The sequence below is a fragment of the Protomyctophum parallelum genome, assembly GCF_964188405.1.
Source record: "Protomyctophum parallelum genome assembly, chromosome: 14".
NCBI classification, from domain to species: domain Eukaryota; kingdom Metazoa; phylum Chordata; class Actinopteri; order Myctophiformes; family Myctophidae; genus Protomyctophum; species Protomyctophum parallelum.
The window spans coordinates 14099185-14126390 of NC_139709.1; the positions used below are offsets into that span (position 1 = coordinate 14099185).

The following is a 27206-nucleotide window of genomic DNA, read 5'->3' on the forward strand; positions in this document are numbered from 1 at the left end:
AAAGTTATAGTGCTAAACTCTACCCCTAACTATAACCATGAAAACACACCCACACCCACATTTTTGTTTTTACAAAGATCCACCTGTTGGTGGCGCTATAACAGGCCAATGTGAAAAGGGTGGGGTATATTCCTCATCCTAGTAGGAAAGTCTGTGAAATAATTCGCGTAAATTGCACGCTGCGTTCATGATTTGAGGCTTTTTGTTAAAAACGGGCCAATCCTGCAAACTTTGAAAGCCAATGTTAGCCAATTAGGATGGAATCTGAAATATCGGACAGATCCGTCTTGAACACATGACTATAGAGATAGTGTGTAACGATTTGTGGGATCTTTGGACAGAATCTGGAGGAGTAATATCAAAAAATGTGTTTTTCAAAAGTCGGCCTCCTGGTGGCGCTATAACAGGACGTTCTGGAAAATAAATAAAAAAGGTTAATTGTTGGCATCCAGGGAGTGTGTGTGCAAAATTTGGCATCGACCGGGTTAACGGTGCCGGAGATTAGCTGTACACAGACGGACGGACGGACGGACGGACGCACACACACACACACACACACACACACACACACACACACACACACACACACACACACACACACACACACACACACACACACACACACACACACACACACACACACACACACACACACACACACACACACACACACACACACACACACACACACACACACACAGAGTGCAAAACATACTCTCTCCCCATGCCTTCGGCCTGGTGGAGACAAACGTGTCTTCTTTCCTTGAATAAATGAAACCCAGCTGAATGCCTAAATTGTAAAACTCAATTAACAAAACTGAAATAATTTGATTGCAGTCAACACTGCTCTTATTTTGAAGTCTGCCAACCAAAAGTGAACACTTAAAGGAGAATTCCATACTAAAAGGCTTTCTTACCTTTCTTTGTAGTTGTTACGTCCCCATCAAATAGGTCCAGGTGTTATTTTGTGCAAAAGCTCCTTATTGGCTATTTCCCGTACCATAAGCCCTAAATGAATTGCATTACATTGAATGGGAATTGAATGGAGCTATGGGGTGTTGTGCTAATTCGCTTATTTCCATCGCTCAAAATGATAATTTCTTTGTATATATCCTCTCTTCATAATGTAAATAATATCCCAAGCGGCACACTTTACTACTTATTTCGATGGAAATAAGCGAATTAGCATAACACCCCATAGCCCCATTCAATTCCCATTCAATTCAATGCAATTCATTGAGAGCTTATGGTAGGGAAAATAGCCAATAAGGAGTTTTTGCACAAAAAAACACCTCTTTGGTGGGGACGTAACAACTACAAAGAAAGGTAAGAAAGATAAGAAAGCATTCTAGCATGGAATTCTCCTTTAACTTTCGTACAGCTTGAAGAAAGCATTGCAATGCTCACATCAATGTCAAACAAACTTCAAATACAGGGATTTCAACGGTAAAGCTTTTCATTCGTTAGGTTTGGTAATAGGCTGCTAGTCGACTAAATCTACAGTTGATTTAGTCGACTAAAATGTATTTTGGCGGGCCTTGATTCAGTCGTAATGACTGATTTTACTTTACTTTCTTCACTTGCTCATCACTTGCTCACTTGCTGTAAATAGCCGATCTACATGCTATTTTCAGCATGCAACCAATATTGTAAAATGACTTATACTGGACCTTTTGTCCACTAGTCCCTTCCTAACATTTTAGTCTAGTTTTTATTTGTCCATGAAATTGTCAGTATATTTAGTCTTAGTTTTTAGTCATCATTAGTTTTCATTTAGTTTTCGTCGGTGGAAAAAGGTAGTCGACGAACATTTTTCGTCTTTTTTTAGTCGACGAAATCAACACTGATTGACATGCACTTATGTTCTCTCTGCTGGAACTACCGGTGCTTCAGGGATTTAGTTTTCACTTAGAGATTAGCGGACATTGAGGTCTGGTCACAGACAGACATGAGCAAAAACATTACTCTCCTTCAGCCATTCCGGCCTTAGTCCGGCAGCCGACAGGCTTCTTTTGTTTAAGTGGGAAATGTGGTATATAGACTTTTTCATTGGCCTAAAATATTGTCTATATATATATACATTCATGAATCCACTTGCTGACCGGCTGTCACTATTGGCACTATTGGCCCCCCCCCCCCCCCCCCCTTTGCTTTAAGTAGCATGTGACACGTGAAACTAGGGGGTTTTCATGATTCTGAATACCATTCTAAGCATTATAGTTTTGCACACAAAAAACACTCCTTGGGCTAAAAGCAGCCATTTTAGTTTTTAGTTTAAAATTCTGATAACCTGTCTCTTCTTGGCTGTCGAACGGGCTGAACTTGAAACAAGCTATTAAACAATGCATTGATAATATCATTTTCAATTCCTATGACTTTGGTACCGTCGATGTTCCTTTGGGGCTAGCAAAAAAACACCCGGCACTGCAGTGTATCACTGTTCCTTTTTGGTTTCCATGTATGGCAACACATGGCCAATGCATCAGCTTTTACCCAATCGATTCCACTGATCCAACAACATGGCCAATGCATCAGCTTTTACCCAATCGATTCCACTGATCCAACAACATGGCCAATGCATCAGCTTTTACCCAATCGATTCCACTGATCCAACAACATGGCCAATGCATCAGCTTTTACCCAATCGATTCCACTGATCCAACAGTCACTGGCGATTGATGTGACAAAATGAACAATCCATGTTCAAGTTTCCGAGAACGCCAGAAGATGGATCTTTCTCTCGTCATCTGGTGTCATTTTAACCCATTTAGACCAGATTCTACAAATCATGTCTTCTAATCTAAATCATGACAGTTTTCTGAAAAGACCCATGTTTCTGTGTCAGTAGTGGTTCTCAAACATTTTCCATGGCGAGGACCCCCAAAAATATATACGTAATTGGCTGCCGACCCCCATCTGAAAATAGCAGATCTACAAGCTCGTAGCACGACACGAGTGCCACGCTACGAGCTTTTAGATCTTCTATTTTTCAATAGCTAAGGTATAACATCATGCTTAAAAGGCCAAAAGGGATTCCGCCCGCAATGAGTTAATATATTTTTACAGTAAAAAAAAAAAAGAACAGGACCAGTAAACACTACCAGTGATAAAATGTTTCCAGGTACACACAATCACCCCCCCCCCCCCCCCCCCCCCCCCCCCCCCCCCCCCCCCCCCCCGCCCACTCTACCTCTCTCTCTAATGGGAGATGAAATTGTCCCCCGTTTCTAGAATGCGTATTACGTCATCCTCCTGTCTCTCTCTCTTAAGAGCCAAGCCCGCCAGCTAAATAAGCTCCTGACAAGGTTTTCCATTTTCTCCCCCCCACGTGAAATCCCATCTTTTCATCTCTGCCGAGGTGGCGGAAAGACTTGCATGAAATGTTTCATTTCCTGCGATGGCATGGGTTAGGTGTCATGTCACTAAAAATATGGGTTGCTGTTGGAAAATGGCCGTCAAGAGGGTTGGCCATGCATTTTGTCAAACACACTTTGGATATGGATGGTTATGATCAGTACTAAGGCTGTGTATACAACAGTGTGTGTATCAGTGCTGGCGTGCACAGAGACACTAGGGGGTGCCCTGCCCTTTTGGCAATGTGCCCTTTTGAGAAGAAACAATATATATATATATATTTACAGTGTACACTGTACAGTATGTAAAAAAGCTTCGAATATATTATTTAGGCCCCAAAATCTATAAATCTCACACTATTAAGGCAACCGGCCGGTTCCACGCGCTGCAGAAGGTGCCCTTTTTTTTCACTTGAGCACCTGCCCCTCTAAATGTCTGTGCACGCCACTGGTGCGTATACCGTAGAACAGGGCTGCCCGCACCTTTTTTGACTCGAGACGAGAGCTACTTTAACACATTCAGACCGTGTGGAAACGTCACATGAAATACAACCGATGGATTCAGTGGACGTGTACACAACACGTCATAGCGCTTAACCCTAAAAGTTGGCCTCTCCTTCTGCACCATACTCCTTGCTGTTTCGTGCATGCACGCTGCCGTTCAACTTCCTTGTTTACGGCTCAGAAAGAATGGCTTTTTGTACGGAACGGAAGGGGGTGGGGGGGGAGGGGGTTTCAGAGTAAAGGTTGCCATATCTGCCCGGCACCCCGAGCTCCTATTTTGAAAGAAATCCCGGCGCTCATTGTGTTAAAAATGACCAGCTCAACGAGATCTACCCGCCAAAAGATTAAATATATTATCCCATTGCTGAAGATGTGTACCTGAGGGGGCTTTGGAATAGTAGCGATGGCCAGTGGCGTGCACAGACATTTAGAGGGGCAGGTGCTCAAGTGAAAAAAAAAGGGCACGTTGTGCAGCGAGTGGAACCGGCCAGTTGCCTTAATAGTGTGAGATTTATAGATTTTGGGACCTAAATAATATATTAGAAGCTTTTTACCAAGAATTGATCAATGTCACCACTCATGGTGACATTGAAAAAAGCTTTGTTTTCGTTTTCATTTGTCCAGAGGGAAAAGGGCAGGCTCTAGCACCCCCTAGTGTCTATCTGTGCACGCCACTCACTGGCGATGGCGTTACAGATAAGACAAACACACAAAGGGAAATAAGAGGGGGGGGCAGACATGGAATTGGAAGGGTTTTCTTGTATGTAACTTTGTAATGCTACTGACGTTTGTGTGCAACACTCTCACACACACTTTGAAAACAGTACGTTTTGCTGTGTGGTGGGTTTGACGGGACATTTTCATTTATGTCAATCAATCAAGTCAACGTGTGTGTGTGTGTGTGTGTGTGTGTGTGTAAATGGTGCATTTTATATGGCGCCTCTATCCAAGGCAATTTACATAGATTGTGCATTACATTCACCCATTCACACACACATTCATACACCGATGGCAGCGGAAACCATGCAAGGCACCAACCAGCACATCAGGAGCAATCAGGAGGTTCAGTGTCTTGCTCAAGGACACTTCGACACTAACTCTGGGGTTGGGAGCCCGCCGGGATCGAACTGGCAACCTTACGGTTACCATCCAGCCACTCTATACCCCTGAGCCCCCCCCCCCCCGTGTGTGTGTGTGGTCTGGACTCACTCCTTTGCCCATGAGGCCGTTGTTAAGGGGCAGACCTATGAACTGGAAGGCAGCCTCCTGGATGAAGTAGGGGTTGAGGATCCTCATCTCGGTGGGCTCCCTGGGAACGTAGTGGGCCACAGACTTCCAGAAGCCTTCCGTGCCCCGCTATATATATCACAAGAGGAAGAGAAAAGAAAAAGAAGCATACAGTAAGTATAACAGCGCCATCTTTTAACCCATTTAGACCTGAGAACGATTCTATAAAATGTCGTCTAAATCATGACAGTTTTCTGAAAGACCTCATGTTTCTATGTCAGTCGTTATCAAACATTTTCATGTCAAGGACCCCCAAGATTATATGTAATTGCTGCCGACCCCCAACTGAAAACAAAGTTAAAAACGTTCGCTCCGAAAGAATATATATTCAAAGATTTGCGCCACATTTTCACGATTTTTCTAAAATAGCAGACCTACAAGCTCGTAGCGCGGCTCGCCGCGCTATGAGCTTGTACATCTGCTATTTTTCAATAGCTAATGTATAAGATAATGCTTAAAACACCAAAAGGGGTTCCCGCCCAGATTTGGTTAAAAAAATTCCCAACTTTCTTTATTCCCTCCCCTCCCCCCCCCCCCCCCCCCCCCCCATCACTGCATTGCCAGGACAAAGGTCCGCAAAACAAAAACGGACAACCCAAAGTGATGACAGTTATAGGCCTTCCAAGCCTTTCAACGAGCTGAACATCAAAGAGACAGTCCGGACTACCTTGAACCTTCCGGAGGACTTTTGACATTGAACACAACAGGCCTGTGACGCCAGGCCCGCTACCACCGCTGATTAGTGGAATGGCTCTTGGTCGTTTAATGGCTCAAAAGGTTGGGGGGGGGGAGGGGGGGGTGACTCTGAGGACATGGGTAATTGCCACCACAGTAGCGGCAGAAGAAGCCATAAGAAGTCAGCCAGGGGTAGAATTTGCCTTTAAGCAGCTGACAAGGTGCCAGTTTCCTGGGCCCCCGTTTAAAAAAAATATAACTTCATAGTTAGTCGGGGGAAGATTGCAGAACTGACCCCCTTAGACCAGGCCATCCATGAATGCCCCGTCAAGGTTACCCTATGCACCCCCGAGGGGAGACCGGGAAGTGCCACAGGAAGGGGTATAAATCACACCATGACCTCTGGAGGGGGGTTCTGGGAGACCTCAGGTCCACACACACACACACACACGAACACACACGCACGCCTACGAACACACACACACGCAATCATCATCATCATCAGTCGCCAGGGTGAACACAGACAGGCAAGCAATGCACACACGCCAACACACACCTGAATGGAATTATGGAAATCAAGCAATGCACTCATTCAACTGCAGCTTAGTTTTAACTCAAGAACAACGAACCCATCCCTTGGAACAGTCGCACGCCGAGAATTGCCGCAGCTATATGGGCAATTGTCTGCTATCGAAAACCGATATTTAGAACCCAATGGTCAACTTGATCTGGCTCAATTTATTTCTTATAAAAAAAAAAAAAAAAATCGACATTGATTTTTAAAATAATCAACTAAATCGAATAGTCTCCGTTGTATAATGGTGTTCAGAAATTGCTATTTAAAAAAAAAATAGCAATCACTGGGCTCTCTTATCTCATCACACTCAGCCAATCAGCTGAGCACAGCACAGCACAGCACAACACACACACACACACACACACACACACACACACACTAACCATACTAGCGGTCAACGGCCTCATAACACTCGGCTCATCCTTTGAATAGTTGCATGCCGAGATACACACAGCTACAAAATGGTACGCCTAAAACTGTGTGCCTACAACATATAGCAATACAGGCACGAACAAACCGCCGATAGCGAATTCCAACGCCGCTTCAGCAAACATTACGTCCGAGTTGTTGCGGCATCGTGTCGGAAGCCCAGTCGAATAGGACTATATAATCGCTTCAAAACAGAAACAAGATGCACGACATGCCTGTAGCGCATGAGCACCGCCAGGCAAACAAACAACGTCTGCCACAAAACGGCTTTAAAAAAAAAGAAGGCACGCCTGACGGAGAGTGACTTCATAAAAGGCACATAGGCAAAAGGGGTCAGCAGCAGATGCAGAATGGGAATCACCTGTTCAAATAGTCAGGCACCCACCCCTGCTGCCTTTGATACAGCAATGCCTGTGTGTGACTGTGTGTGTGCGTGTGCGTGTGTGTGTGTGTGTGTTTCTGCGTGTGCATGTCTGTGTGTGTCTTGGCAGAGACGCTGTCGTAGCCGTAGTGTGTTGGCTTTTACGACTGTGGCGGCGGCGGTGGTGTTTTTGAACCAGGGACATGCTCTGTGGCCCTGGCAAGCCGGGACAGGAACTACAGCTCATCTCTCCTGTCAACACAGCTTGTGTTTGCCAGCAGCCTATTTGCCAATGCTACATTGCTGCGTGCGTGTGTGTGTGTGCGTGTGTGTATGTATGTGCGCGTGTGCATGTGAGGGAGTATGCCATGTGTGTGTTAGGTAAACAGAGTAATGCATTATTTTTTTTTACCTTGGAAGGGACGGTAATGATACATACGCCCTCACTTTACATTGAATGACTTGACATGCACACAGAGACAATATCGGTATGTCTGAAGGAGTGGTGGGGGATCACTTTGAAGAGGGCTACAAACAAACGACAAGACAAAGCACAGGTGGCTCTGAGAAATGTACCAAAACAATTAGCAGGTGGAAGAGTTGGCCGGCTTGAAATGTTCAGAGCAGCTGGTGGACCGACGGGAGCCGTGCGGTTACCTGATGATGGGTACGACGCTCATCAGCAACACCGACAAGCAACCAAGATGGCCTTGAGCAAGGCATTTAACCCATTTATTAAAAAAATGTCTTCAAAATCCTGACATTTTTCTGAAAAACCTTATGTTTCTGTATCAGTGGTGCTCAATATTTCAAGTCAAGGACCCCAAAAACGACATGAAATATGCCTCCGCGAATTGTGGACTTCTATGTTTATGTATGTTAAAGTTCTGTGTACAAAAAACAGAATGTTTTCTTATAAAATGCAGTCTCTACTTTGTTAGAAGCATTCTTAGTGAATAAGAATTCACTGTGCAGTGAACAAAGCACAACCACTGTGGCAGGGACGTGTATGTACACATACAGTAGACATCAAAGGGGGCTTCAGCCCCTGCAATTTTACCCGTCTTGTAAAACAACTGTCCTCTCCACTATAGACCACGAATGCAGCGTTTAATATGTTGAAAGAAGTGAAAATGCCACACTCCTTTCCATGCTATGCCGGAAGGCAGCATTCAGGAGAATTGCTTTTTTTCCCCCGGAAGTCTCCTGAACGTGAACACAGTATTTTGCGCTGAACAAATTTGTTTAGAAATCCATGTCGTTACACACCGCATCTAGCTAAAGTGTGCTGGGTTGCGCCCCCCCGACAATAGCTGATCAACAAGCTCACAACACGTCGCACTGCGACACGTTGTGCCCTCTCACAGGATTTCAGCCCCTGCCCCTGCTCTAACACTCTCTGCACGTCCCTGCACTGTGGCATATTTAATAAAACTGCATCTTCTCTCAATATAATTATTCAGAGCAGAGGGTTGACGGCTCCCACGGTGGAGGCTAATTTCACACCCCGGCCCACCTGTGTGGCGAGGTGGAGGTCTGCCCAACCAGCCCAGCACAACCATGGCACAGAACCAAGAGACAGCCTGTCACTGCTGCTAGCATCGTGGCTAAGGCTAAACTGTTGGAAAAGAGACGACAGTATTTATGTAAGGGATAATATCTGGCTAGGTGGTCATTGTCGGGAGATAATTCACCGACGGGGAGTTTAACCGACAATGACCACCTAGCCAGATATTATCCCGCTTATGGCTACCCAACACATTGACCAAAAACACAACAAAAAAAAGTAGTTCTCGCTGGTTCGCGTCTGGCCAGCTGCAGGGCACTGTCGGAAAACAAGGAAGGGAGTTGATCAAATCGAATCCATTTCTCGGGTACTGCTTTGTCTGTTTCTCGCTCAAATGTTTTCAAAAACATTTCTGAGAGCAATGTTTAGCTGTAAATGACATTGTGTGTTTACACGGCTGTCATGTTGGAAACGGCAGTAAATCAAGCGGGGCGCAGCCGCGCAGCTGGTGCTCAGAGGGTTTGATTAGGCAGAGGTCTGTTATACAGCTGAGCGGTACATTATCAACACATAACTCACCGCTGAATTCAGCGATTGACCAATCAGAATCAAGCATTCAACCAAGCCATGTAATAATACTTAGTAACAGGCAATGAAATACACAAATCGACTACAAATAGTTTCTCTTTTGTGCCAGTGAAAACGTAAAAAATACTGTTGGTCTTTAGGGAGATAAAGTAAATGGACAACACACCAATCAGCTACATATATTTTCTGTACCTTATTGTATTTTTTGTGTAAACACTATTTGTTACTATTGGTCGTTTCACTATTTTAGGTGATTTTGTCTGTTTTAAATGTATTGTTAACTTAAATTTAAGTTTTTATCGTATACATTTTTGTGTGGATCCCAGGAAGACTATAGCGACCACTTTGTGGAAGCCAATAGGGATCCGAATAAAGAATGATAAAGAACTTTCCAGAAAACCCTGATATTGGTGAGGAAATGTGCAACATAGGCTGTGGCCTGAGCTGCCAGGAGAGGAAACTAATACCAATAGTTTTTACACTTTAAAACATTTGTTTTATTATAAATACAATATAAATACAACTTAACAAAGCTCACTCCACTAGTCCCTTCCTAACATTTTTAATCTAGTTTTTATCTGTTGACGAAATTGTCAATACATTTAGTCTTAGTTTCAGTCATCATAGCCTAGTTTTCATTTAGTTTTCGTCAGTCAAAAAAGGTAGTCGACGAACATTTTTCGTCTTAGTTTTAGTCGTTTTAGTCGGGGTCTTGGTTTTTCTGGCATCTGGCAGTTCGATGTGCTGAGGGGAGGAATCATCTTACTCAATCAGGAAACCTTTGTGCCATCAGCCCATCTGATTTCTCAGGGAGAAATTGAGGCAGTGTGAAATGACATGGCTACTGTCTTGACATATACAACCTGTAAAGGTACCAAAAGTGAACTCTGAACTTGGTAGAACTGCTTTTAGCTTCTGTGGCCCTAATACATGGAATGACCTGCAAACGACATTAATCCATTTAGGCCTGACGTCGAAATAAAAAAAAATCTAAATACTGACAGTTTTCTAAAATACCTCATGTTTCTATGTCAGTGGTGCTCAATATTTCATGTCAAGGATCCCCAGAATTATGTGAATTTGGACGCCGCCCCCCATCTTAAAATATGTTCCAGGGACCCCCCCCAGAAGCTAATATACCAGCCTACCAGCATGTGCACTTAAGCCTATCCAGCTGATCCAAAATGCCACAGCTCGCTTGGTCTTCAACCAGCCAAAATTCTCACATGTCTCCCCCTGCTCCGCTCCCTCCACTGGCTCCCGGTCGCTGCCCGCACAGAATACAAAACTCTGATGCTGGCATTCAAAGCAACCAAAGGTATGGCTCCCCCATATCTTGCAAGTATGATCGAACCCTACAAACCCTCCCGCGCACTCAGATCAGCCAACGCAGGGAAGCTGGAAGTACCCTCACTAAAAACGCCGGGACAACGCTCCACACGTCCCAAACTCTTCTCCCTTCTGGCTCCAAAACTGTGGCATGCACTTCCCATTGCAGTCAGAACTACAGCATCACTCCCAATCTCCCGCCGTAGTCTGAAAACCCACCTTTTCAGACTCCATCATGGCCCATAGCACTTACCCCACCCCCTTAGATAGCATTTCTGTAGACTTGGATAGCATTTGATACAGACTTATAGCATGTTATGTAGACAGCACTATAATTGCATTGTATGTAGTCATAGTACAGATGTATAGCATAGTAGTATAGATGTATAGTTTACATGTATAGTTTCATTATATAGATATTCCACTGTTACTTTCTTAGCTTACGCATGTTTCATGATAAATGTTTTATGTGATGTATTCCCATGCTTTTCTGTTCTTGCTTAATGTAAATCGCTCTGGATTAAGAGCATCTGCTAAATGCCTAAATTGTTAAAAGTTTTAAACGTTCACTCTGAAAGAAAATATATAAAGATTTGCGCAACATTTTCACGATTTTTCGAAACCTACGAACTACAAGCTCGTGCCGCGCTATGAACTTGTAGATCTGCTATTTTTCAACAGCTAAAGCATAACATAATGCTTAAAACACCAAAAAGGGGTTCCCGCCCAGAATGGGTTCAAAGTGAAATGATACAGCTACTGCCTGTAAAGAGGGTGTATCAAAACAGGATAGACTAAAGCCTGGAGCCCACACATTTTTCCCCGGGTCCCTTTACTTAATTATTTTGACGACATTTTGTTTTTAACTATTATTTCAAAACATTTTCAAGAAGCAATTCCCAATAAAGCTTAAGAGATTTTCAAGAATTAAAAACGAAATTCCAAGGATTTCTTCTGTAATTGCATGGAGAAATAAAAATAAAAATCTAAGAAATTCCATAAATTACAAAACAAATGTTGAAGAAGTAGTGAAAATGGCCGTTCTACAAGCTGTGAGTGAACGCGGGGGAAAAGCGTCACGCTGTGTGCTAGTAGTAGGTCTCCTATTTTCACTATAGTGGTTCCGGGCAAACGTCTAATCCACAAACGTCTAATCAACGTCTAATCCACTTCAAAACACTCCTGACCACCTACAAAGCACAAAAAAAAAAAAACCTGGCTCCCCCATACCTCTGTGACCTCTCCAAACGTCATGTCCCCTCCCTCCCGCTCCCTCAGGTCTGGTGATGCAAACCTCCTCAACGTCCCCAAAACCAAACTCCGGACATGGGGTGACAGAGCTTTTTGCCATTGCTGCCGCAAACCTGTGGAATGCCCTCCCTAAGGCACTCAGAGATGCCCCCACCCTCCAAACCTTCAAAAACCACCCTCAAGGCCCACCTCTTCATCATTGCCTTCCCTAGCTAACCCTTTTCACTGTCTTTTAGAGTGGTGCAACCACTCCTACGACCAGCAATGTCCGTGTCCGCCCGCCTATGTGTGTCTGTGACGTTAATGAGCATGATAATGAGTACCAGTAGGGGCGCTGTTGTGCGCTGTTGTGCCAGAAACAAAGAGAGTGCTGCAGTTGCCTTCTAATGAGAGAGAGAGAGAGAGAGAGAGAGAGAGAGAGAGAGGGGGGGGGGGGGTGGGGGGGGGGTAGGAATTGCACCACTCAGTTCACACGGGTGTGATTTTTAATTTTTTTATAGCTTTTAGTTTTTATATATTTTTTTCCTAATAAAGTTGTTTTTATTTTGTTGTTACCTCTGTAAAGCCCGCCCCATGTAAAGCGTCTTTGGGTACTCAGAAAAGCGCTATATACGTTTGAGATATTATCATTATTATATTATTATTATTATTATTTTGGGTCTCGACCTGAAAGGTTTGGGACCCACTGTTCCTATAGTAGATTGGTACGTTGAAGAGCTTTGGCGCTGTAGCACCAACAGGCTTGGTTCATCGCTGTTGCAGACCAGGATTGCAAATTGTGGTACAGGACATTCCCGAATGGTAATGTGGGTGGCATTTTGCGCCGTGATTATATCTCTGTGTGGGGCCATGCAGGAAGTCACCCGAGTGTGGTGAGACTTATAATCAATCCAAGAGCTGAACAAAGTGCTTAAAACTTTGAACACTAAAATGTTAAAACTTGAACGCGGGCTCCTTCGGACCAACATTTCAGCACGCCAGGTTCTGTAAGCGATTATGAGAAATGGTTCTCAAAATCATGACTTAGTATTTCAAAGTAACAAATTAGAATTCAGAGAAAGTTTCTCAAAACAATAGCAAATTCTCAACTTCGCTAAAGAAAGTTAGTCACCCTTTTTTATGAATAGATGTACTGTGCGATTTACAGCTGAGCTGATTTACAATTAGAAAGGCCGAATACTGTGCATGGGTTGTTAAACTGCTCGCCTATGGGTACCTGTATTATACATGAAGAAATGTGCAATGGTACTGAACTGAATTGAATTGTTTTGTGGAGTGGATTAAATCAAAAGGATAAACAATAAAGGCTTCCATTGTGGTACCTTGGTGCCCAAATGCATCAATGCACCAGTGTGTACAGTATATGTATTTTATTGCTTTTATACCCATTTCAATAAACTTTTGAATGAAAATCTATTCATTCATTTTTCTGGGTTTGCCTCTGGATACTCATACATATAGTAGTTATGTTTTAACTGTTCAATATACTTGCCATCTGGTCATGGCAACCCGGTAATTGAAAGAAAAAATATTTGAATGCAATATCTTAGGACCTAAGATATTGCATTCAAATATTTTTGTGTAAGGGAATGGCTATGCTTCTTTGCTGGCCAAGAGTGGGACCTGAGAGATAACACAAAATATGTAATTACGAACGACACGCAACAGCAATGAAAACACCTAAGTCTTAGGTGTTTTCATTTCTGTTGCGTGTCGTTCGTAATTACATATTTTGTGTTATCTCTCAGGTCCCACTCTTGGCTAGCAAAGATAAGCTAGCCATTCCCTTACACAAGCTCTCCCATCATTCTCATGTGGTGAGACCGACCATTCTCTTGCCCACTCCCGCTGATGTTTGCATAGCAAACCAAAACACCCAACTTCAGTTTGGAAGATGTCCGTCAAGCCTAGGAAAGCACAAAAGAGGCAGACTAAAGTGGCATCACTTGTGGGAGGACGGAATCACAGCCTCACAATTTGAAATAGTTAACAAATGGGGGTAAGAAAAAGATTACAGAGGCTTTTGTGCAGGGCATATATTATCCTAAGGCATTCTACGGCAACCAATTATGGATCGCACGATGACTCCTTGACCAAGCAAAATGATCTTGCACAATTTCCTGACCTGATCTCAGGTCAAAATGGGTTAAGTATATGATATCCCTGTGCTGCAAGGGAACACAAACGTGGCCAAAGCAGCAAAAACATGAGAAACGTTTACAGTGTAGAAGAGGGAGAGATCTTCACCATCTCTAAAACTCAACCAATGCTACTGTATTAACACAATCGGTGCCGGGATGCCTTCAAAATAGGAGCTCTGGGGTGCCGGAAAGACTTTTACTCTGATTTACTCTGACTCTTATTTTAAAATATTGAGATTTAGAAATATCAGGTCATTATTGAGGGGCGCTAGCCCCTCCTATATTCAGCTATTAGTGTAGAATTTAATTTTACACAAACATTAAATTCCCATTGACAATGAATGGAGAATTTTACGTCATATGTGGGACGAGCAAGTCGTTATTCTTGTGAACAATTGGCTCTCAACAAAGTTAGCATTACACCTTTCTAAACGTTTTTTGAGTGTACGCAAGAACATATCAATTTCAGGAACAGAATGACGGATGCCACTTTGTCCGTGGAATTATTTGTAAGTATACTTTACGATCAAATCCATGCTTTCGTGAATGAGGTCCCAATGTTCCTGCAACATGCCTCCGGGGGACAGCATGTGGTTTTACGCAGTGGGTTGACCACAAACACACACAATGTGTGTCTCTGTGTCAGGAGAAGCACTGCCGTGCCTTTGACAGACCATGTGAATACAGACAGAACAGGAAGGTGAAGAGTGTGGTCATGTACCACTCACTCTCTCTCTCACTCCCACATAAACACATGCGCGTGCACGCAAAAGGCGAATGGGAGTTGAGTAGTTGGTGGCGGGTTTGAGGCGTCGCTGCAGGGCTGTGGTCGGAGAGGAAATGACTGTTTCCCTTCTCTTGCGACAGTTTTATGGTTAAATTGCTCTGGATTATTAGATTTAAGTGAGTGCACAAGGCTGTGCCTTCCAATAAAGCACCTGTTAAAACAACCTTTAATTGGGAAGGATAATTGTTTGCATAGCCAGTAGGAGACCAAATTGTATTGTGGTACGGCTTCGTTCTGCAAAAAGAGATCCCCAAAAAAGCAGTGGTCTTTCCAACTCGAGTGGAATTCCACCTGTGTTGAACGTGGCTATGAAAGACAACGACCTTTCAGCACTTGAGAGAGTAAGGAGACAAAACATACTATATTTGATATGCTCAATATCGCAAAAGAATGGATAAATAGCCTGTGATTCTGTTCTTAAAAAACACACACACACACACACACACACACACACACACACACACACACACACACACACACACACACACACACACACACACACACACACACACACACACACACACACACACACACACACACACACACACACACACACACACACACACACACACACGCCCAAATTTGACTGAGGGACTGCCATTGGATTTTTTGGAATTTTCATATAATATGAAAGCAGGGAATTATAGCTTCAAATTGACATATTGGTTGTTCAGTTTGGAGATTAAAGAGTAATGCTTTGCAGAAAACAGCGAGTTGAGAAAACAGGCTTGAACGGTTCACTTCTGTGGCCTCCAACATTACACCTAGCTACATGTTTAAGCATTTATTTCATATGTACATGTCGATTTCAGCTCAGATATTAATTTCAGACATGCTGTGAAGAGTCTGCCTGTGCTATTAACTCATTTTTGGATAAAATATAAATAAATTCAGTTTTTCTCTGGTGAAAAGCTGGAGGTTGCTCAATGGCAGGCTCTCAGTCAAACCTGGTCACATATATAAACTTTGTTCTGTCACAGGAATTCAGATATGATCTTTTCCCTCCACTACTTACTAAACAACCACGGATATATATATATACACCGTTATATATATATATATATATATATATATATATATACACACATTCCAAAGTGAGAGACAGAAGTCAGTGAAGGCTTCGAGACGCACGCGAGGACAGTACATTTAGTTGCATGCACGCGAGGACAGTACATTTAGTTGGACGCACGCGAGGACAGTAAATTTAGTTGGACGCACGCGAGGACAGTAAATTTAGTTGGACGCACGCGAGGACAGTAAATTTAGTTGGACGCACGCGAGGACAGTAAATTTAGTTGGACGCACGCGAGGACAGTAAATTTAGTTGGACGCACGCGAGGACAGTAAATTTAGTTGGACGCACGCGAGGACAGTAAATTTAGTTGGACGCACGCGAGGACAGTAAATTTAGTTGGACGCACGCGAGGACAGTAAATTTAGTTGGACGCACGCGAGGACAGTAAATTTAGTTGGACGCACGCGAGGACAGTAAATTTTGTTGGACGCACGCAAGGACAATGTTAATTCGGCATTACTTTCTGACATCACCAGCCCAGCAAGTCAAGGATAAAGGGTGGTTTGGTGATTGAGGCGGCCACCAAGCTGGAGGGCCCCCCCCCAAAAAAAAAAACTTCTGGAGTTAACATGGCTTTATAATCGTCCTGTGGTTTTACAGCACAGTGCCACATCTTTTTGTTGCAACGAGAGTTTCAACGCTGTGGCCTGTGAGACCAACGTTTGACATGGAGGTAAATGTATCCTGATGGATGACCGGGCCTGGTTGCACCGTGAGAAGTCAAGGTTAACAATGGCCACGGTCCCTTGCCTCACAGTGGGGCTGTGTAACTGAAGACTATACCACAGCATGGAGGTAGGTGGTGGTTAGGGTCCGTTCCTTTCAAAAAGCCTTATAAAAAAACTCCCACACTCTGCGCCGGGTCACTAAATTCAATGAACCAATAATAATTTTAAAAAAAAGTAGCCTCCATACCATCTTGGTATCAAATCACTCCAAAAAAGCTCTCACAGGACTAGAGGGGGTAATTAGCCTGTAAGATGTTGAGGTAAAATAAGTTGAACCCATTTAGACCCGAGGACGATTCTACAAATGCCTTCTATATCCTGACAGTTTTCTATGTCAGTCGTTCTCAAACATCTTCATGCCAAGGACCCCCAAAAATATATATAATTGGCCGCCCGATAATATGTTGTCCCAGGGACCACCCAGAAGCAAAGATTTGAGTTAAAAGCGCTCGCTCTGAAAGAACATATTCAAAGACTTTGCACTACATTTTCACGATTTTTCTAAAATAGCAGACCTACAAGCTCGTAGCGCGGCACTCAGTGCCGCACTATGAGCTTGTAGATCTGCTATTTTTCAATAGCTAAAGTATAACACAATGCTAATAAAAACACCAAAAGGGGTTCCCGGCACAAAAATGGGGTTAAGGCCAGAGCAGAAAGGGAAGGCTTTTTTCGTGATGGAGGGGGAAGGCCACCGCTTGTGTAATTTCCACCGGAGCTCCTTCAAATCCAACTGGCCGCTGGTCAAAATGCTACAAAAACAGGTGCAGGAGTCGCAGGACATACCGAGAAGTAGCTCGAAGTAAACACGGGTTCTCACACGGAGCAGGAGGACCGCTGGGTGTGTGTCTGTATAACGGACGCACGCATCCAAAATGTCAGAGGATGTGTGTACAGATTGTCAACACCGGCCCGAGTCCTAAAGAGCCCTCTTCCGAGCAATAACAGAGAGCCTACTTTAGATCCAATTCATTTAGAAAATAACACTGGGATAAAGAGTAAAAGGGGGGAAGTCAAGTGTGTCGTCTTTAAATACTCCAGATGATCCTTGAATAGCAGAGAAATCGCTGTTTATGTATATCTCTCAAATTAGACCGATATCGTGTAAATGTCAAAAGTTGAGGCAAAGTACAACAGAATTTCTGGGGGCACGTAGAGAGTGTGTTTGACAGGTTCAAAGCAGTAAGAAAGCGCAGGTAAACTGTTGAGGATGAACCACCACAAGGGCTTAAGAAGCAGGATTTAAGACAAGACCATGTTGAAAAGGTGAGGAGAGTATGGACACTATGGTGCCAAAAAAAACCTTCTATGGAAAAAGTGATGGAAACGGAAAAAAGACAAAACAAGCGGGTTAAAGACAAATCTATGGCCCTGGGGACAAAAGGGGCACCCATGCACCAGAAATATGTCTGATGAGCGCACTTACAGGCCTGTACATTCCAAACCGATGTGTAATCGCCCCGCGATGACCAGCCAAGGCCTCCACCCCAACATATCTCTATTCATAACATCTACGATAAGAAGGATGCGCTGGTCTGTCTAGGAATCAGACGGAGCATAAACATGACATGCATTCCAATCAAGGCTATAATATTGTACAGTATAAATGCAGCAGAATAGAAGCCACCTTTTGGGAAAAAGCCTAAACGAGAAACAGCTTGACGCTATATAGAGCCTGGAGTTATACAGCTATATGTTACAGCATGGCTTCGTTGTTTTTGTTTTCAGATGTGGTTGGGATTCGAGTACAGTAGGCATGATGAAGCACATGCCAATGGGTTAAGAAAGCACGCGAGGTTAGGATAAAATTGGGAGAAATGCACGAGATAACTTAAGGCTTTCACAGCCAAGAGAGCTGTACAGAGAAAGTCGGAGAGAAGCCTGGAGGGATGAGAGAGAGAGAGTGAGAGAGAAACAACATGTGCCCCATCTGTAGTCCTTGTACTGGCGGTTATAAAGACCCTCAGTGCAAACGAACACAAACACGCTTTGGCCTTCCTCCACCACAGCCTCTGTGCCAGAGAAGAGACATATGGCCAATTCAAAACAACCTTTTTGCCTAATCTTGGGTTTCCCCCCCAGATTCCAAACAACATGTTTTGCGACTTTGCGCTGGTGTCGGTGGATGCGACAGACAGTGCCATGGAATTTCAGTATAGGCTTTCCTTCCCCCCCCCCCCCCGATATGCAGCTATATAACCGTACAACGTCGGATCTAGTTTCTTATACAGACCTGGAAATGCCATCTACGGATGTGGTTCTGTTTGATGTTTATGGAGTGGACATGACAGGGGTAACCAAAATAAAAGGTCGACTGGATTCCCGGAAGGTAGACTCTTTTTTTTAGACAATTTAAAAATGAAAACGGCAGCACTGAGCTGCTAACAATCCGCAATTAAGGTTTTCTGGAGGTCATTAGCACTGTATATGTTGGACTTTAAGGAGTTTATAGAGTACAGCGTCTCACCACATAAGTGCTCCATAGAGCAGGAAAAAGTTTCACTAAGAATGTTTGAAAAGAGGGGGGGGGGGGACAAACAGATTCCTGGTTATACTGAGATTCTCATAATTCTCTGCACCTCATCAAAAGGAGGAACAGGTCTATCAAACTTTGATGCTTTCATTTTCTTTTTGGTGTCTGGGAGGAATCCGAAGCATTTGCCAATTAAACGTAGCTTTTCTTGACACACACAACAACCATGACCTGTGACCCCAGGTGGGGTCACAGCGGGTTTTTCTTTTCCCCCCCTCCTCGTCTCTCTCTCTGCGAGGTTATCCAGTGTGTGAAGCCGGTGTCTTCACACTCCCATGACGGGCAAACAGTGAAGACAATAGAAAGCACTTGAAACTTTCTCACCCTGGAGGAGGACTTGTATACAAGACATCATGGCTACCGACCCTTTTCAGAGATCACAAAGCTGAGGGCCTTCACATCGACAGGGCCCAGAGTGCCCTTACCTTTACCTTTTAGCTAGAGCAGCTCTTTGCTCGCAGGAAAACCTTCAAACAAAAGTACCAAACTTGGCCTGGGTTTGTTTTTCTTGCTTTAACAACTTCAGAATGCTATAAACCGGTATATATATATATATATACACACACACACATACACTGTATGGTCTGTGCTTGTTAACCCATTTTGGGCGGGAACCCCTTTTGGTGTTTTAAAGCATTATGTTATATACTTTAGCTATTTTTTTTTAAATCGTGAAAATCTGCCTCAAATCTATTGAATATTATTCTTTCAGAGTTTCAGTTTTTAACTCAAATCTTTGCTTCTGGTGGGGTTCCTGGAACAACATATTTTCGGATGGGGGTCGGCGGCCAATTACAGATAATTTTTGGGGTCCTTGATTGACACGAAATATTGAGAACCACTGATACAGATATTGAGAACCACTGATACAGAAAAATGAGGTTTTCAGAAAAAATACATTTTAAAAGACATTTTTAAAATGTCGACGTCAGGCCTATAATGGCTTAATCCACAGTGTGGCCCCCTCGTGTGACTCATTGACGATAAACGACACTGATGGTAATCAGTGACATCCGGACTTCTCTTGTTAGTCACTCGGTTCATGTTCCAAATCTGTGTTTACAAGTATGTAAATGTTTATGGACTTCACGTATGCATGCTACTTTGGGGTCTCACCGCAGATGTTTAGCTGACAACGAGCCATATAGATGCTATTTCTGTCCTCGGGAAATCGGGGTTACAACGGCGGCGCGTCGGGCTACGACTTCCAGCTACGCAGTATAGCTGCAATGCCACGCATTGTGAGCAGCATTGGTTTCGTCGACTGATACCGTGACGAAAAATGTCCGTCGACTTCGTTTTTTTCACTGACAAACTACATAAAAACTAAGCCATGATGACTAAAACGATGACAATTTTGTCAACAAATAAAAACTAGACTAAAATGTTAGGAAGGGACTAGTGGCCCGAGAGATCCAGTATAAGTCATTTTACACTTGGTTGCATGCAGAAAATAGCAGATCTACAAGCTCACAACGCATCGCAGCGCGACGCGTTGTGTAAAAACAGCCATGATGGCATCAACGCCCACCAAAACACATTTTAGTCGACTAAATCAACTGTAGATTTAGTCGACTAAAATCGTATATTTATTGGGACTAAAACTAGACTAACACTAAACATCCAGGTGACTAAAATGTGACTGAAACTAATGAAAACTATTGAAGAGACAATGACTAAAAGTAAAATCTGCTGCCAAAAACAACACTGATTGTGAGCTTGCAGATCGGCTGAATTGTACACAGGGCTGAAGTAGTCAATGTATGTTCTGTAAGAATCAAAATCTACAAAATAACTAAGTTGCCAAATAATTGTAGTGGAGTAAAAGTGCAATATCTGGATCCGAGATAGTAGTGGAATAGAAGTCAAAGTATTGGAAATCGAAAATACTCGATTAAAGTACAAATACCTCAACATTGTACTTGTACCCATTCAGGACGGGGAAGCTGTTGAAAAATAGCAGATCAAACTTGTAGATCTGCTATTTCTTTTTAATCTAAAATGTGGTGCAAATCTTTGAATACATATTCTTTCAGACCGAATGTTTTTAACTCAAATAGTTGCGCGGGGGGGGGGGGGGGGGGGGGGTGGAAATGTGTGTGTAGAATTCGGGGGGTCCTTGACATGAAATGGGTTGTGAACACCTGACATAGAAACATGTTTTTTTTTTTAATACGGTCATGATTTAGAAAGAAGTCATTTTGTAGAATCGGCCTCAGGTCTAAATGGGTTAAACCATTCTGGGTGGGAACCCCTTTTGGTGTTTTAAGCATTGTGTTATACTTTAGCTATTGAAAAATAGCAGATATACGAGCTTGTAGGTCTGCTATTTTTGGAAAAATCGTGAAAATCTTTGAATATATATTGTTACAGAGTGAACATTTTAACTCAAATCATTGCTTCTGGAGAGGTCCCTGGAACAACATATTTTCAGATGGGGGGGGGGGCGGAGGCATAATACATATAATTTTTGGGGTACTTGACATGAAATATTGAGCACCACTGATACAGAAACATAAGGTTTTTCAGAAAACTGTCATGATTTAGAAGACATCTTTTAAAATGTCAATGTCAGGCCTATAAACGGGGTTAAGTAAATGTACTTGGTTGCGTTCCACCACTGAGTGAGAGCCACCGGTAAACAAAACAGCACAGAGATAGAGAACACCATCCATCGCTCCACCTCCAGACTAGTGTTTACCACGGGCTCTGTATACCCTTCACTGGCGCTGTTTGAAAATATCCACATATATACAAACAACTGTGCGTGTGTGTGTGTGTGTGCGCGTGTGCGAGCGTGCGTGCGCGTGTGCCTGCATGCGTGCGAGTGCACCTCAGCCATGTGCAGTGCATGAGGATGAACGTTGAAATCGAGCCGATATGGAAAGGCAAAAAAATATATATCATGTCTGGGTACATGAGTTAATGAGTTAACATCATCCAACTGGGGCAACGCATCAAAACAGTTGCCATGTCCTGCATGGGCGGACACGCTTTCAAGTCAAGGTGTTTCAAGTCAACAGTGTTGTTTTTGGCAGCAAATTTCTATTTTAGTTTATATCATAGGACTGAGACTTAATTTAGTTTTAGTCATATTTTAGTCACCTGGAATGTTTTAGTGTTAGTCAAGTTCTAGTCGACTAAGTGTCATGCGATTTTAGTCGACTAAATCTACAGTTGATTTAGTCGATTAAAATGTATTTTGTCGGGCCATGATGCTGTCGTAATGACTGATTTTACACTTGTAACCAATATGTAAAATGACTCTTTTACTTATACTGGATCTCTTGTCCACTAGTCCCTTCCTAACATTTTACTCTAGTTTGTATTTGTTGACAAAATTGTCAGTACATTTAGTCTTAGTTTTAGTCATCATAGCTTAGTTTTCAATTAGTTTCCATTTAGTTTTCGTCAGTGAAAAAAGGTAGTCGACGAACATTTTTCGTCTTAGTATATTAGTCGACAAAATCAACACTGGGTGACACAAACATGGCCTGAGGTCATTGAGGGATTATAGAAGCTGTGCGTGTGATGTCTCTGGTCCACTGTACAGTCATACAATCCACACCGTTAACGTCCACTCCGCAAGAATGTATGAATGGACCCTTACGGTTCCATTTTCAAAATAGTATAGAATAGTGTAGATGTCATGATGACAGAACCACAAATGTGACTGTGAGCAACGTTTGTGGGAGCTCAAGAACTGAGATTCTACACCCGTACTGTCCATGCCTAACGGGAACAAACTTTTCAGTATCACCCGTATTGCTTCCAAGATCATCGGACTTCCCACACCCACACTTTCTGATATGAACAATGAGGCCATCACACGGCTAGCACTTTCAATATCAAATGACACTGATCATCCCCTGTATCGCTTCTTTAACCTCATGCCATCTGGACAAAGATACAGAACCTTGCCCTGGAAAAAGGTCTGTTTTAGTAGGAGTTTTGTCCCCTCAGCCATCGCAGCATTAAACAAACTGCCCCGCCGATAGGATGGTTCTGTACACAGTGGGGACCTCATGTTTAGTTTTTTGGTGTAATGTGCTCTGTGTTGTTTTTGATTTGGGTGTTGAACAGATTGTGAAGACAAATATCTTTCGGGACAAAAAAGATTATTATTATTATTAGATTCGGGTTATAAAATTGTAGCATAGTGTCTGTACTGGATCTCCTCTGGCATGGGAGGCTCATGGAAACGTGCATGTGCGAGAGAGAGGGACACGGGAGTGAGTCAAAAGGGCATGCGAATGTTTGCTAGTGTGTACAAAACACGAACAGTTCTGGGGGGGGGGGGGGGGGACGACGACACACAAACCAAACGGCCTTGCTCATTTGTATTCGGCTCGCACCGTCCGTCCAAGACCGGACTGAACTCCCCAGCACTCCAGTTTGTTTTTCCTCCTTCTTCTACCAGCATATCAGAGTCTTAAAGGGGGCCAGGATAATCCAGGACACATGACTGACGAACAAAAATGAGTCACTAGCCCCGGCACCGGACGCATTAATCCCCAGAGTGGGCTCGCCACCCACAACTTTCAAGAAGCGGCAGGTAAAAAATAACAACAACACACCTTAGCCTTTTATAAGCGGAGCTGCTGATGTGGGAGAGCAGGGAGAGAGCTACTGTATGGGCATCGTTATGAAAAGGCCCTGCAGCATTCCTTCCACCTGTAAAGCGTGCAGGCTATTCAATAGCTAACTTCCCACTGGAAACGGCAAGACTTCAAAGCTGCTGTGTAGTGTGGCGACTCGTTTAAAAAAGTTACATTAACCAATTCAGGACGGGAGAAACCCCTTTTGGTGTTTTAAGCATTATGTTATACTTTAGCTATTGAAAATAGCAGAGTGCCGCGCTACGAGCTTGTAGGTCCGCTATTCTTTTTGAAAAATCGTGAAAATGTGGTGCAAATCTTTGAATATATATTCTTTCAGAGCGAACATTTTTAACTCAAATTTTTTGTTCTGGGGTGGGGGGGTCCCTGGAAAAACATATTTTCAGATGAAGGTCGGCCAATTTCATATATTGTTGGGGGTCTCTTCACATGAATAATGTTTGAGAACGACCGACATAGAAGCTTTTTTTCTTAGAATCGACCTCAGGTCTAAATGGGTTAAGTCTCCTACTGGGATGCACTGGGATGGGGGATGGGGGGGGGGGGGGGGGGAGGATTAGCTGCCGGGAGTCTAACCTCGTAAACATGCCATTCTGCAAAAGCCGATTGTCTCCATACAGTAGGCTCATTACCTGCTGACTGGTATTATCCCAATGACAAGGGCTTCAAAAACATCCACAGCACAATGATGATGACTGCTGGTTGCCGTGAACGCACACATCACACACACACACACACACACACAGCCTACGGACGAAAACACAACATGCGTTTGCTTACGTCTCGAGCGTTGGCGTTCAGTTTCCACTGCGTTCCGTCTAGGCCGGGGCACTTATGTTGCTGCAGCGGGCTTATTGCTAAGTCGGGTATCAATGAGACGTGGATAACCGTCATTTAACATGACTTTGTGCTCTCTTTGGAGATCGTTTAATGAAAAGGCTTAAACATTCAGTTTCCACAGTAAACATAATGTTACCATGGTAACATATATGTTTGGAGGGGAAAAAAAGTATGGTTGCCTTCTCTACACGCCTGCACCCACTTTTATTACCCCCCCCCCCCTAAAAAACTAGATTCTACTTGATGCTTTTATTATTTACCAGCAAAAGCATAAACACCTCCAATGGTAAACAAGCTGTTGTTTGTGTGCATGTGTGTGCGCAGCCACGCACAGGTCTGTGTTCTCTTAACGCATTTAGACCAGAGGACGATTCTACAAATGCCTTCTAAATCCTGACAGTTTTCTGAAAAACCCTATGTTTCTATGTGCTCAATCATTTTCATGGCAAGGAGCCCCAAAATGATATGTATTTGGCCGCCGAACCCCATCTGAAAACTTGTTGTTCCAGGGACCCCCCCCCCCCCCCCCCCCCAGAAGCAAAGATTTGAGTTAAAAATGTTCACTTCGAAAGAGTATATCGTTGCGTTCGGGAGGAAACCTCATAACATCATTTTTTTTTCTTTGCATTAATCAATGCTATTGAACAGCCTTTACGTCTGTGTGTCGTTTCGAAAATATTGAACCAACGGAAAGTAGTAAAAAAGTGCTTTGGACAAAACATCTTAACTCCATTGGTCCCCTCAAACTGCTTAATGCTTAAAGTGAACAGGGCCCCTGGCAATCATTTTTCATCAGCAGGAATTCACAGCAACGATGGGCCTCATTTGTCATGTGACAAACATTTAAAAAAAAGCCACTTTAAACCTGATACACTCACTACTTAATACACACACACACACACACTAGGGTCATATTCAAGTTCCGAGAGAGACAGCGCTCCACGCTACCATGGCGACACGTCAGGTCTTTGACTTCATGTAAAAAAACAATAATCATATCCAGGGGAGAAAAAAAAGGAGAAGAACGCCATTTGAAGCAACAGTAGTAAATTTCCGTGTGTATGTGTAAACTGGGTGACCCAACTACGTTTCAATTTCAATCGCCTCCAAGGTGCATCGAAATGTACGATTAAAAAAAAGAAATGCTGAACATGAGAACTCGCAGCATTTATATATATAATAATAAAATATAATGACTCAAGGTTTAGAATTGCCATTTTTGCACTCAAAAAATGAATATGGACATGCATTAAGTCAAGTCAAAACTTGCAGGCACCAATCTAGGGACACGTAAACATTCCAAATGCACAATTACAGCGTACAAGGGGTGCCTTCACAGCCGTCGGGGTCTCTTATTCTCATGTCATCATGGCACAGAGCACGGGACGTCACTTTCCCCCCCCCCCCCCCCCCCCCGACTGAAACTCGTGACAGACATTCTTCCTTCCTTCAGCAGATCAAAGCGCGTTGTGTATGTTGGTCGCCAGGGGCCAGATCAATTATCCCAGTCATTTCCAACTGTCCATTCCCTCTCTCTCTCTCTCTGACACAAACAGAAAAAAAAAAGAACCCTTATCAAAAGGCTGAGAGGGGGCCATGAGAGCCAACCCGTCATTTGCCTCCATTTGACTTTAGCTCTTTAACCATCCAACACTCCCGCCATCTCACTTTACACTCTCTCCATCCTCTTTTCTCCCTTCTGCCTTATAGTCGGACTTGAACCCGACCCTTGCCCCCCCCCCCCTCCCCTCCCCTCCCCCCCTTTCTTTTACCTCAACAATCTCCTGACCTTATACCCTCCATTCTATTTTATTCTGCTTTTCTCTTTATTTTCTCTCTCTCTCGCCCTCCCTCCCTCCCTCCCGTGGTCTCTCCCGAGTGTAGTATTATGACAAATGGAACCCTGTAAAAATTCCTGCTGGCTGCTGGTCCCTGAAAGGTTCACAGCTGTGTGCAGCTTCCACCATTAGGCCCTGCAAGGGTTGCCAGATTTGGACAGAAGAATCCTCTCTCCAGGAATGAGACGCAGACGTGCACAGCACACACGTTTGTGTAGTACTATAATGTGTGTGCATAGGAGGCCTTAAGTATGTTTCACCAGTTTCAATTGAAACGGGCCTCCACCCTCAGGGAGGCCTCAACAAAATAATGATGTCATAGGTATTTGGTCTTGAAACAGGCCTCCAGATTCCTAAGGCCGCCCCTGAGAACACACAAACACCAAGCTGGCCATAGGGGGCGCTAGCTCCCCTCAAAGAGCCAGAATGCATAATGCTTGTCATTCAGCCTCACTTTGAGTTGCTCAGTGGACTGTCTCTCACACAGCGATATGGAGAAAAATATCACACCCACGTGACGTGAGCGGCACTGTTATCACCATACATCACATTCCGTGCTCAGCCAGTCAGCTTGAGCACATTCCGCGCATGCGCGAACACACGCGCGCACTAGGCATGTGGAAAATAATCGATACGTATCGATTCATCGATTATGACGTGCGCGATGCGAGTGAATCGGTCCATTCACTGTGTATCGGTAAAATTGACAGGTGAAATCTCGATGCATCGTTCGCGGAGTGCTTGCATCGGTAAAATCCGTGGTTGCACCGTTTTTTCATGGTAA

At 43.6% G+C, this 27206-nt stretch overlaps 1 protein-coding gene across 1 annotated transcript in view; it reads right to left on the minus strand.

Annotated features, from left to right (window-relative positions):
* st3gal3b (ST3 beta-galactoside alpha-2,3-sialyltransferase 3b) overlaps positions 1 to 27206 on the minus strand; it is a gene marked incomplete at its 3' end in the record, with an annotated part of 109667 nt that overhangs the window by 16493 nt on the left and 65968 nt on the right. Inside the window, exon 11 of the mRNA XM_083782620.1 lies at positions 5063 to 5213. Coding sequence (XP_083638746.1) covers positions 5063 to 5213 — 151 coding nt within the window. The remainder of the gene's footprint in view (positions 1 to 5062; positions 5214 to 27206) is intronic.